Source organism: Numenius arquata, chromosome 2 (assembly GCF_964106895.1).
Source record: "Numenius arquata chromosome 2, bNumArq3.hap1.1, whole genome shotgun sequence".
Taxonomy (NCBI): Eukaryota; Metazoa; Chordata; class Aves; order Charadriiformes; family Scolopacidae; genus Numenius; species Numenius arquata.
In genome coordinates this window covers 66877391-66891135 of record NC_133577.1, presented here as the reverse complement: position 1 = coordinate 66891135, position 13745 = coordinate 66877391, and the positions used below count along the sequence as shown (strand labels likewise).

The window sequence follows — 13745 nt, the reverse complement described above, 5'->3', positions numbered from 1 at the left end:
GGTTAGACCCTGCTCACCCCAATGCCCCTCCCCCCCCCCCAAAAAAAGCCACCACCATCTTACAGGCAACTCAGATTTTAAAATTTTGGAATGAGAACTGTTTTGTCTGCCTTGTCCCAGTCCTCCCTTTCATATAATTGCCATTCTCTGCTGTAAGATTATGAGAATATGTGATCAGAAATAGTGCCTTTGAGTTAACGTCCTTGAACACTGAGCAGCCTACCACTGCCGCTTTGGTGTCGTGGTGAGGCACAGGAGAAAAGCAGCAGAGCACAATTTCTGCACGGCTTAAACTAAGCGTCTCCTGAACCTGACAATTAACAGCTTAGTTGCTCCCCAGCCAAGCACTATTATTCCTCTCCCCATGCTGTTTTCTCACTCGCACGTTGTACGTTAACTTGCTTCTCGTGCAGGGTCAACCAGTTATCCAATGCTTAACAAAGTTCTGTCTGCAGGGAAAGAACAGAGCTGGATGTGCTGAGCACTTTTAATTAGAAATAGCTGTCAAAGAGGTTGTCACCATGAGATGCAGTACTGTGCATAGTCGTGCTCCCAGTACGTTCCTCTAAAGGAATAAAAGATATTTTTATTTCTGTGGTCACAAGCATTCCTGTCTACGTTCCAGAGCTTGGAAGGAGCGACAGATAGCTCACATTCCCTGGACCCAGAGGGTGTGGGTAGAGGATGCCTCTGCCTATTTGGTACATGTTTTTGTATGCCTCTGTAGCTGTGATAGTTAATTAAAACAGATCTGCTTAGGATCACTAAATTTTTAAATATGGTCACTCATATGAAACCCATCATGACTGACAACCTCACAACTGTAGCTGCATTTCCCTAGCAATTTTATCCTTCATCCAAAACACAGAAGATGCTTATTTTCTAAATTAGAGAAATCTTTTCATTTTGAAATGAAATCAGCATGGTTTTTCTTGATCTAGTATCCATCACTTCACCATTTGCTTTTCATTTGAAACTAAAGATCTCTTAAAGAATGAGTGCCTTTAACGGGTGGTGCAAATTGTTTAAAAGGACCATTCAATTGGATACTACATCCTATGTAAATGGAACGTAAATCTGACACATTTTATACAATTTTGAAATATACTTGAATGATTTTTTTAAAATATCCTGAAAGCAAAAAGGAATCCATTCAAAACCAAATTTTTTATTTGCCTCTGATAGGCAGCTTACCCTATGAGATGTGCTGTTTGCACAAATGGGTACCACACGTCAAATACAATCTTTCTGTCTTTATTTATAGTACTGTTATCTGGCTATTAATATTTTAGAATATGGATTCAATTCACATTTGACACTTGCTGCATTTTTAATGTGCCTTGCTAATCCTGTTTTGGAAGCTAGCAAGCAAGCACTTAAATAAGCACACAGTAGATTTAATGAAAATTCACTGTTTGCCTAGAATAACAGCTAAATAAATTTTATTTGCCACGTGTCACTCAACAGTTCAGAGCTACCAAGGCTGCAAGTTGATAATATCAGGTACCCTTCACTTCAGATCCCTTCCTTCATGTTTGCCAAGAAGGTTTTGCTCCCTGTGGTTCTCTTCCAGCTGCTTGTCAGTGTGGAGCTGGGTGTCATGTTCCCCGTCTCTCATCTCATTTCGGTGAGAGTTGGGGTGTTTTCTGCTAGTTTGGCCAAACAATGACATTCCACCCTGACGTGCGGGCTGCTTTCTGCCATATCCTTGTACTGCTTCTTTCCTAAATTATGTAAATCTAAAAGCTTACCCTGCGTGGCTTCCTGGGGCAGCTTTGTATGGAGGGTGCAATGTTGTGTCTTTTCGAGCTAATGGCCAACTGATTTACTCCAGTGTGGTTTCCTGGCTCTTCTCTTTTTGTCTTGTGATCACTGATGGAGAAAACAACTGTATTTTGTGTGTGTGTGTTTTACCTTTAATTTATTATTTTTTAAAACCACCATAGTAGTAAAACACAAACCCTCCAGAGACTCTGCAAAGGTAAGTTATTTGTGCCATTTATTTTCCTGGACAAAATGAATCCATGTTGTCAGCCTACTAGAACTGTTTTTGGAAAGCTGGATTTCCTAAAGCACATTTGTACTTCATAAACAAAACGTTATAGACATCTCTGATGTCTAAGTGACTGTACAAGTATTTGCAGTAGCGTACACATTATTCGTCATTCCCAAAAGCTGATTGAAACCCTAATTTTTTCATGATTGCTATGGTTTATTGGCAAGCATGTCTGGTTCTTCTCCACTAGTTCCAGATGGGGGGGGGGATTTGGTTTATAGGGAAAATGAGGCAAAGGATGCTCAAGAACAAGAACAGCCCAAATCAAGGGTTTCTCTGCTCTTATATCCCCAGTGATGTGATTTTTGGTCTAACCTGGAAGTAAGTGGAGCTTCATCTGGTGGGGTTAGCAATTGAGCCACCAAACTGAGAGAGGAGGATATTTTCCTGTGGTGAAGCTTTCCAGGGTTACTTCGCAAATCCCTTTGAGTAGTCTGACATGATTCCAGAGCCATGTGGAAGTTATTTAGGTGAAAACTGGGCTGTGTGCTGTGCCACTCAATCTAAGCACACAGAGCCACGTCCCCTGAGATGCCACATGTCACAGATGTGCTGCAAGTGGGGCTCTCCTGAGCATGTCCATTGTCCAGGGCAAAGTTTACCCCAATTTCTTTGGTGCCTTTGGAGCACAGGTATTAGAAACAGTAAATGACATGATTAATGTGAATTTCTGCTAGACTCCCGTATACATTTGTGTGCTAATACCAGGTGATTAATGAATTTAGTTGTTGACTGTCATCACTGTGGGCTATTTTTCAGGCAAAAGTTGGTTTTACAACACCCATACAACATAGGCTGGAAAACTGGCCCCCAAAGAAGCTGCAAAGGGCTCCACCGTGAACTGCAGAAGCAATGAGTGCCTCTGAACCACACAAATTACCCAATTAACATCCATCAGGTTACAGTAATGCTTTTTGTCGTGAGAAAAGAAACCTTTAAAGAAATTTCGACTCCAGCAATCACTTGCTGTTAGTGATGGGGGACTTAATGACAGATGCTCTTTGAACTTTTAGTAGAAGCAACCAAACAAATTTATCATCAAATATCTGCCTTTCTGCTAATTCACAGTTGTAAGGTAAATCTGTCAGATGTGAGAAAGATTGAAGATCTAATTAGGAAATAGCCTTGTAAATATAAAAATATTTATTTGATTGTGCAAGCACATTATTTACTGTTTGATAGTAAGAATTAAAAATATTGCCAAGTATGTTTAAGTCCATACCTGGAGAGAGATTTTTCACTGGCTTTGCTTCTTGGGATTTTTATTTTGTGAAACTTTAGGAACATTATATCTTTATCTCTAATGCCTCTACAAAGAACTTCTGGACTAAAATAAGAGGTTATTCTACAGCCAAGTTCAGTACTAGAGTAATGGTCCCTATTTTTGTGTACTTCAGTCTGAGCTTTGTAACTGAGCATGGAGAGGATTTTCACAGAGCTTGTGCTCTGGACTGCTATAGCAGCTAGTGACAAGTCTGGTCCGACTTGGCAGATGTGATGAGCTACTCAGCTAAACCCTGACGTGTCTTTTAATTTGATCCAGTTTAGCTGATACCTTCGGTTCTCATTATTTCTATGATGCATATGCTTTTGCTGGATTTCTGGTTTGCCTTGAGCAATTCCAGAAGCATGCTGGATTCCCCTGCCAGAGCTCCTCACATCTTACCATTTCCATTGGTTCCTGTCCCGGGAAATATAGCTGTAGCGTTGCATCATCTCGGACCTTTTCTCCTATCAAGTACAAAATATCCTTGTAGAAGCTTATTTGCTTTTCTGCCCCATGGGTGTCCACCAAAGTCAAGTGAGATGGACAGTGCTAGAAAAAAACAACGCTGCAATGTCTCTAAATCCTGTGTTAAAAATGAGCCATTGTATAAAAATACTTGTATCCTTAAAATCTCAGAGATCTCTTGGGAAGGAAAAGATTTTTAAACCCGTCCTCTGACTGCATTTGAACACGAATGCTGTCGGAGGAGCTGGTTAGGTCTCCTCCACCTGGCTCCCAGCTCAGTCGGTGCAGTGGCTCTTACAGCGGGGCAGGGTGCAGTCCCAGCACAGCTGACTCGCTGTTGCGGCCGAAGAACCCACAACAATTTATTGTCATTTAGACAATTATTCTATCACCCAGTGACCCCTCCCGACCTGTGAAGGGGAATCGAGGAGAAAAACAAGGAAACCCGAGGGTCGAAATATAAACAGATTTAATAGAATAAAACTAAATAATTAACATTAATAATACTAAAGAAGCAATATAAAATACACAAGGATTATACTCAGCCCGTTCTATCCACAGGAAGCTGTGCGCTCCTGACACCTGTTGTCCCCTGCTGGGACACTGCGAGTGTTACGGCTTCAGGGGGAAGGGAAGGGCTCAGGGGTTCTGCACCAGGGCAAGAAGTTCTCAGGACTGCAGGCAACATAAGAGAGAGAACTCCTCAGCAAACTTGCTAATTTATATTGAATTTATATTGACGTTCATGGTATGAAACAATCCTGTTGGCAAGCTTGGGTCGAGTGCCTGGGTCTCACTCCTCCTCATCTCTGCACCTGGTGAGCTTGAAAACACTGAGACCTTGAAACCCACATACCATAGCTGGCTATAAAGTAAATGTTTTCACAAATTCAGACACTACAGTATTTGAAAAATGCAGTTTTCCCAAGCATTAGAAGAGACCTTACTGAAAAGTAAAATTACTGAAAGACAAATTAATCCTGTGTCGCTCAACCCAGGACGCTCACGTGTCTTGAGGAATCTCCACCTGCCTACATGCATCCTCACGGAGGTGTAAGAAATATCTGACCTCCATCTCCTCTTCCTCCACCTGCCTCTGTTGTGCAGGTGCTGCTGTAATGGCCTTGGCCCTGCAGCCGCTAAAAGACAGTGCAGCTTCTGCCCTCTGCATTGAAAATGTATTAAGGGTTTCATACAGCAAATGGTTTTCAACCCTCCTAAAACTTTGCCTGGATAATTTTTACCTTGTGAATTGCCGCTATGTTTTTCTCTGTTATCTTCCCTACAATTATCTGCAGACCCTAAGCTCTGCCAGGCAAAGGCTGAGAAGCAATGCCTTCAAGTATCAGTTTGTCCAGAAATTTCCTGGGATTCATTCCCTCCGAGCCAAATGATTGCGTAGACTGTGCTTCGCAAGGAGCAAAGGGCATGTGCCAAATGGCTGTGGCCTCAGAAACCTTTGGGTAACTACTGACCTATGAATTTTGCAAAATCACTCGGAGGCTGCTGGCTGCACCGGATCGTATGTAACTCTGCAAGCGCAAATTATACTCGCACAGTCCACTTCAGAGAGGAATTAGTGAGGATAGTGATTTGTAGTTTAACTTTTCTGCAGGAACGGTGGATTGCCTTTAGAGCTTGCCAAGCGATTGAGTAGTTTTTCATCTAAAATAACCTCTCATTAAAAACATTAATGAAATATTGGTTCTGTCTTTAAGTATAAAGAGAAATACTTTTTTTAAAAAGAAAAGAAATCCAATTCTATTTCAGTGACATATTTTTATCTAGGTAACACTAGGAAGTCCAAAAGGGAGCCTTTGAGTGCAAAGTAAGGTTTGATGGAAAACATTTAACATTGTGAATTTAAGGCTTTCATCCCATTCATCTCTCTCAGGTGAGGAAGGAGCTAAACAGGAAAGACCCACCTGTACCTTTTAAAGGAAAAAGCCTGAAATTAGTAACCTGCTATCTGAGAAAAGTGTACTAGGTGGTAATATAATTAATAGGTTTTAAGAACTTCTTATTTTGATTACTGTGTTGTGTACTGCAGACTATCCAGTGGTGGAAACTCCATTAACAATATCACTGTGGAACAGACTGTTTGTATGCTGATAACTGGATGCATTTCTGCTTGAAGTCTAATTTCAATCTTCCTCTTTGCACTTGTCTGGCCTTGAAATTTGATGTAGAAAAAATATATGTTTAATCTTCACACAGGATTTTTAATATAAAAAACATCTATAATGAATCCTTGAATAATTTATAATAGCTGAGAGGTGCTTATACTTTTTATTGACCATAAGACAGTTTCTAATAAACTTGATGGAAAAGTCCTCCTTCAGTGTCTAAGTAAAGTCATCTCTAGATATCCAAACTATAGGAGAAGGTGGAGAATTCAGTTGACTGCAGGGTCTTTTTCTATAAAACTCCAGCAGTAATTTTTCTCTTAACGATAAATTCCCATGCAGTAAATACTAAGCTGGAAGCTGTGTTGCAACTGTAGTAAGATTTTTGTGGGAAGGAGGGTAAGATCAGACTGAAAGTGCATCTTTTCTGTTTCTCTTTTTAAAAGTAGTACATCTGTTGGGAATGAAAATGCCCTTCAGGTTTCACACAAAAAAACCAAAACTGAAGTGAAGGAAAGCTGCCCAGGCCAGCTCCGCTGAAGCCTCACTGCTGTGACAAGTCATTATTTCTTTCTTTGTTGCAGGAGAGAATTTTGACCAGAGTCCCTTAAGAAGAACCTTCAAGTCCAAAGTTTTGGCCCATTATCCTCAGAATATTGAGTGGAACCCCTTTGACCAGGATGCCGTCAACATGGTAGGTGGAGAAACTCTCTTCTCAAGCTTTTTTCCTGACAACTTCAGCTCTCATGTGGTTCCTGGGTTGCTCACAACCATCCCTTGTGATGCCATGAACAGGCACTTCTGCTGGGACTAGGAGCAGCTGCTAGGCATGCTGGTTGAAAAGCTGTAGAGGAAGAGGTAACGTGAAAGTGCGGAATACTTTCAGGCACAACAAGAGTATAACGCTGTGTTTCCCTCATTAGTTCTAGTTAAATCTACTGCATGGTGGAACGAGTCTAACCACCAGCTCGGTGACTGGGTGAGAAGGGGTGTAGTCACCCACCATGCACATCCAGAAGTCGGGAGGAGGTGAACCAAGGAATTTTTAAGAGAGTAATATGCGTGTGAAATGTTTGAGTACAAAAAACCTTGATGCTACATATAGCAAGGGAGAGAGGAATCTTTACAGAGAAGCTGGGACTTACCTATACCACAGCTTTTGTTGGGCAGTCACTTTTAATGGCAACTCCGCACCAGTGCATCTTCTGTGTATCTCTTTCCTCTCAGCTAAGTTTGACGTGAGTTTGTCTGTGTGCCTAAATCCCATGAACACAGGAAGGAGGAGAAAACAGTTTCTGGACTTTTATAGGGGGGCAGTGACAGTTAAAAGACTGATGATCCAGTGGAAATTTTCCCAAAGAGTTGATGTTCAAAAGATGTTTCCTAAATCACCAAAGCACTTGTTAAGAACAAGTCCTGACAAGGACAACACATTACTGTTATTTGAGGTAAGCTTCCCAGTAGAGAAAATACTATTCGTTTTATAATTTAAAAGTAAACAGTTGTTGTAACAATAACATTAAACAATATTACCAATTCCATTGGTTTTCAAAAATGTCTATTTGGTCCAACTCAAAATTGGAAATTAGTGAACCCCCTCCCACTAATCTAGTTTAGATGTGCTTTGCATTTGAGGAGGGTAGGACTACATGCTAGCTACTTCAAAACAGAACCAACCTCATTGTGTGCTGCAGGTATGAAGTCATCTCACCCAGGAGATGGAGAGATGGGGAACACATAAGACCCACAGTAAAATGGCTTTTGCAAATGCAAAAATGCATTTGGAACTTCTCTGCAGCCATGAAGATGCAGAAATCTGAAGTTCATCTCAATTTCTGCTGATTTTTATTTTTTAGCATTGTGCCAAGTATTTAACATGAAAACACGGGAGCTGGAAGTAGCAGTGACAGAGGGAGCTGATACTGTGGCCCTGCAAAATGCATAGAAAGGTAGAGATGAGCCTGATCACTCCCTCTGGCAGCTGGGGATTTCTCTCCTCTGCTTCCAAATGTGCACTGATGGGAGCTGGTGCGGTCTTTGGGCAGGTCTCCGCATCACTTTGCTTATACAGAAGGCATGAAGGACTCGGAACGATGCTTCACCAGCACAGTTAAGATGATAATAACTCAACTACCAAGGCTACTTAGGCCTTTTAGTTCTGCCTTTGAATTGGGGGTGTTCAGAGGAGAAGTGGTGGGGGGTGTGCAGCAGGAATACAGAGGCAAGAGGTAATAGCTGGAATTGCTGCATTATTTCTCTCTCACATTACAGTTGAAAATGTCTAGTATTCATGAAGTGTGATCATATTATCGGACAAAAATGGAATACTAAAACCAGCAAGAGACCTATTAAAATAAAATAATTGAACTGAGCTGCATTCAGCTGAAATCAAATAGCTGAAGAACACATCTCTCATTTGCAATGTGTCTTGGAGGAAAAAAAAAAAAAACCAACATTTACTAACAGCAGCAGTATTTAATGGTCTTTTAAATCATCTTTTGGAAAACTTCTTTATTGGTTTGATCTGAAACATCATTTAAAGTAATATCCACCTCCACAGAATCCCTTGAGGCAATTATTGGCCTTTCTGATCTTGCCTTGCTGTATTAGTTCTGCCTGTGTGTTTGCTTTATGTGAGCTTCCAGAAGCAATTTTCCTCAGAGAAGAAAATGCATAAATCCTTGAAGGTTAACTTGTGAGAACTCTGGCTTTGCTGAACGCCTAAGGAATTTCAATTGCCTTCCGAAACCATCCTGTCACTTTAAAAATAACCCCCTGAAGTCCCATGCAATCACTCTGCCTACGAGTCATGTTTTCTCTCCCTTTCAAAGTATATATCAAAGTACGGAGTTCTCTTTAATAGGGAAGTATTTCTCTTCCCCCACTGCTTTTTGTGATTATCCCTGCCTAACGTCACACACTGTCTTCTGCGGCCATTCTGCAAGTAACGTGTTGTACCAAACTGAAGCTCTCAGTAGAGAGGAAAGTGACATTTTTAGGATATAAACCTCCTATTTTAGCCCTCTGGTTCACCAAGGTGTATAAATCTTTGCCTGTATTTCTGAAGTCCAAGGAAGCATTGTCCATTTAACATGTCATATACTGGAAAAAAGGGAATTAAAGGTTCCCCAGTCTGATTTGAAGGAGTAGGCTTTAATACAAACAAAAGCATCTTTCTCTCCACCCCCTCACCCACAGCACGATTTGAGTATGGAGTTTGCTGCCAGAGCATGTTTTGAACGTGAAAAATATACAAGGGCTTGAAAAGTGAAATAGAGGATCTAATGGAGAAGAGGTGAACTGGTGCTGATGGGTAGTGGTCCAGAGGGGACCGTTGGTTCAGAAATATCTGCAGCTGATGATGGCTGGAAAGAGGGAGGGATTACAGTGTGTGTCCTGCTTCTGTGTTTAGGAAAAGGGTATCACCTGCTCATCACTTGCAGAGATGCAGTATGGATTAGTAGATATCTTTTTGTCTGTCTTTGTACAGCTTCCTTTTGTTGTTACAAACCATGTTGATCATAAACCTTATTGCAAGTACGATTTAATTCCACATTTTTCTGCTGTTAGATATGTTTAAATATAAATAGTAAACTGCTCTGAAAACCAAAATCCCGTGATCTGAAAACTGAAATCCTGACCTTTGATCATCACTAACCTTGGGTAGTTTTCTGTGTTTTTATACACAGATGCAATAAAAGCGACTGACTGCCTTCTCACCATTAGTCAGCCAGCTTCACCAGCGGGCAAAGCTTTCCCCTGTAGCATGTCCCAAGCTGCTCTACCCCAGCTCTGTCAATGTGGCATTTGTGACAAACACAGACGAAATGGGAAGTGATTGATGTCCAAGGCACTAAGACGAAAGTTTTTATGCCTTAACTGCAGATGTGAAGCTTTCCGTATTGCTGGAAAATGAGCACAGGCCCTTCCTTTTGATCTTAGCGTCTTAAGTGGCTCTTGGTTCTTCTTCCCTGCCTCGGTGCTTTCCCATCTTTTTTCTTTCTCTGTCTTTTCCTGTGTCTTCTTGTAGGTCTAATGGCAGCGGCAGTCTCTGTGCCAGGGTTTGCAGCCAGGGTCTTAAAATGTCCATATTCTGCATACGCCGTGCTGTGGCTGTGTGCTGGTTTTGGCTGGGGTAGAGTTAGTTTTCTTCATAATAGCTAGTATGGGGCTGTGTTTTGGATTTGTGCTGGAAACAGTGTTGATAACACAGGGATGTTCTAGTTAACTGCTGAGCAGTGCTTAGACACAGTCAAGGCCTTTTCTGCTCCTCACACCACCCCACCAGCGAGTCTACTGGGGGTGCACAAGAAGTTGGGAGGGGTCACAGCCGGGACAGCTGACCCCAACTGACCAAAGGGATATTCCATGCCATATGGCATCATGCTCAGAATATAAAGCTGGGGGAAGTAGAAGGAAGCAGGTGGGATGTTCAGAATGGTCACATTTGTCTTCCCAAGTAACCATTACGTGTGATGGAGCCCTGCTTTCCTGCAGGTGGCTGAACACCTGCCTGCCAATGGGAAGCAGTTAACGAATTCCTTCTTTTGCTTTGCTCGCGTGCGTGGCTTTTGCTTTACCTATTCAACTGTCTTTATCTCAACCCACGAAATTTTTCTCGCTCTTACTCTTCTGATTCTCTCCCCCATCCCACCATGGGGGGAGTGAGCGAGCGGCTGCGTGGTGCTTAGCTGCTGGCTGGTGTTAAACCACGACAGGCTGAAACTTAATAGATGGGTGTCCCTTTATATGTGTATATTCAGTATGTAAGGGAATAATAATTAAGACGTGGAGGAAATTTATTAAATAAAGCCTCTGAAACTGTCTCAGCTGGTCTGAATTTCCTTGATGCTTATCTGTTCTTGATTGTACCAGTACATATAATTTGCTTATCCAGGCATTTTGTAAAGTAAAGAAAACGTAATCTTTGATAGTGCTGAGATGAAAACCTATGATTTTGGCCTGACTGGATTTGATAGGGCTATAGCCGCCATTGAGTGCCCACATTCTAGAAATAAATTTTTATTAAGCAAGCCTGCCAAAAAATGAGGTTAGAGATATTTATTGTACAGAATAAATTTAAATAAAGTGTGAAACAAGGTGGATTTTATTCCTTCTTTATTGGAGAAGCCCTAACTATGGTACTGCTGTCAATGTCTCAATAAAAACTATAAACCTTTTGAATGAAAATGAGGTTGCTGTTCAAAAATGGTTCAAGCTGCAATTTCATGGTTTATGTTAGCAAAGCCCATCAATTGAAGTAAATTATTCTACAAACTCCAGGCTACTTATTTCCCTGTACATTACCTTTAAGGGGAATACGTAAAAGCTGTCCTACATAACTTAGGGGCTTACTAGCATCTTATGAAGTGAGTCTGGACTACTTGCCTAAATCCCAGCTGGGTTGGTAGCAACTTTATCAGGCTGTCACATAGTCTCTGCAAGGTGCACTGGTGAAGCTCAGTGTAGGATGCACCTGAAAATATACAATTATTTCTCTTGACCTCTTCCGCCATCAGAAGAATTTATTCCTGGTCAAGGTGAGGCATTAGGGGATGCACTCAGTCCTGTGTAGGTTCACATCCCTTGGGAAAGTTGGCTTCTAGTGTTGCCTTTTGGAACAAGAGGAACACTTTGAAGGATCTCCCTCTTTTCTTTCCTTTTATTTCTTTGGATGGAAGGTACAAAGGAAGCTTTAGTTCTTCGTCTATAAATATACTGATTTAGCTAGAACATAAGGAGTTTCATGCTGATAAACATTCAAACAAGTTTTGCTGGATGTTTGTTATTTTGTATTCAATGGCTGATAGAATTCCTGAGGAACACCTGGAAAAATGCCTCGAGTTATCACTAGGGCTATGTTTCAGAGAAACACCGAATGTAGTAAAATCACTGCAAAAGATTTTGCTGACTGGTAAATCAAAAACGAGGCTTTCATAGATTTTGGGTGTTTCCTCCCCCCACCTCCTTCCTCCTTCCAATGTAAGCTATTTTGTAGCACTTAAGAAAGAAAGTAAGTGTAATAGCTGTCAGTCAATTGTTTTGCTTTCTTTTAAGAAAATTAAGGAAGATCAAAGAATTTCAAGAAGTCTGTAATTTTAATTCAGTGGTATAAGATGCTCCCTTGGCTCTCTGATTTTAAAGTACTCTGGGAACGATATATGCAAGAACAAAAGTGATGTCTTTATATGATGCTTAAGTAAATGAGACAAAGGCTGTTCAGTAGTGAAAATAATTTTATAAAGTAATGAAAATAATTCCTAATGACTTAATAGATGGGCGATTTTAGAGAGTGTTTTCTTCAGTCGCGCCTCTCTCTTCTTTTAAGTAGCATCAGTTTTATGCTGTTAGTTCTTGGGCTACTTTTGAGGGGGATTATGTTTAATAATAAATGGCTTGTTATGATGCAGTGAGAATAAAAGAATGTGCCTGTAAAGGAAAAAGTAACAAAATAAAATTGTGGCTTAGATAACTATATCTGTATCTTTTCTCTTTTCTTAGCTGTGTATGCCCAAAGGGCTATCTTTCAGGACGCAGGCAGATAACAGAGATCCACAGCTCCACTCGTTCATCATCACCAGAGAAGATGGCTCTCGTACATACGGGTTTGTGCTCACATTCTATGAGGAGGTCACGAGCAAGCAGATCTGCACAGCCATGCAAACACTCTACCAGATGCACAACGCAGAGCAATACAGCAGCGTCTGTGCCTCCTCCTCATGCAGCATGGACTCCCTGGCCAGCAGCATCGACGAGGGCGATGCCACTTCCCTCGCCAAGCTCCAGCGGTACAACTCTTACGACATCAGCAGAGACACCCTGTACGTCTCCAAATGCATATGCCTCATCACCCCTCTGCCCTTCATGCAAGCCTGCAAGAAGTTCCTGATCCAGCTCTACAAGGCAGTGACCTCCCAGCAGCCACCGCCTCTGCCCCTGGAGAGCTACATCCACAACATCCTCTACGAGGTGCCCCTGCCACCCCCGGGGAGGTCGCTGAAGTTTTATGGGGTTTACGAGCCCATCATTTGCCAGAGACCTGGGCCCAACGAGCTGCCGCTCTCTGATTACCCTCTGCGGGAGGTCTTCGAGCTGCTGGGCCTGGAGAACCTGGTCCAGGTTTTCACCTGCGTTCTTCTGGAGATGCAGATCCTTCTGTACTCACAAGGTAGGTGCTAGTGTGGTGATGCACGTTGGGTCTGTTCCCAGCGGGCAGTTGCTGGGCAGCTGCAGCCACAGGAGCTAATATAAAGCTGTGGATTTTCAGCAGATTTTGAGAAACGTGAGAATGTAATGAAAAAATGTGAGAGAAATGAGTCTGTCCTAATGAAAGCACTAAATAATTGTTTTCTCCAGGCAGTCTAGGTGCCGCTTGTTTAATTATGCATTGTATTTGTCACTTGTGACAGCTAGCGATAGAATTCACTTATTATCCTTTCATTGCCCTTGATCATGCTGCAAGACAGCATGAAACTAATCCTATCTTCTGCAAAAATACCGCAGAAAGTAATACATCTTGCAGAAAACACTCTTGCTACTTTTTTTTTTTTTTTTTTTTTTTTTCCAAATTTCAACAGCATATTGAAGTTCGGTGAGATTTCCTCCCTCCTGTATGATAGATGTGTTCTGGTTAAAGTACTGAGAGTTTTTTACCACTTAAAGGCTGAAGTTTTCAGGCTGGGTTGGAACTGAGTGGAGTTGTAGGGCATCCCTTCATAGTTCTACTTGAGATATTTGGGAACTTTTTTGACAAGGATGCTGGTACTTCTTTTTGAGACACTTAAGCCTCTGCCAATCGCAGTCTTATTGTGTTGGCAGAAGTTGATTGCAC

General features: G+C 41.6%; 1 protein-coding gene across 4 annotated transcripts in view; it reads left to right on the top strand.

Moving 5' to 3' along the window:
* The window catches only part of DENND5B (DENN domain containing 5B), a 123182-nt gene that overhangs the window by 51923 nt on the left and 57514 nt on the right, over positions 1-13745 (top strand). For all 4 annotated transcript variants that reach the window (XM_074144611.1, XM_074144610.1, XM_074144609.1 and 1 more), the window contains 2 exons: positions 6499-6608; positions 12416-13082. In XM_074144611.1, coding sequence (XP_074000712.1) covers positions 6499-6608; positions 12416-13082 — 777 coding nt within the window. The remainder of the gene's footprint in view (positions 1-6498; positions 6609-12415; positions 13083-13745) is intronic.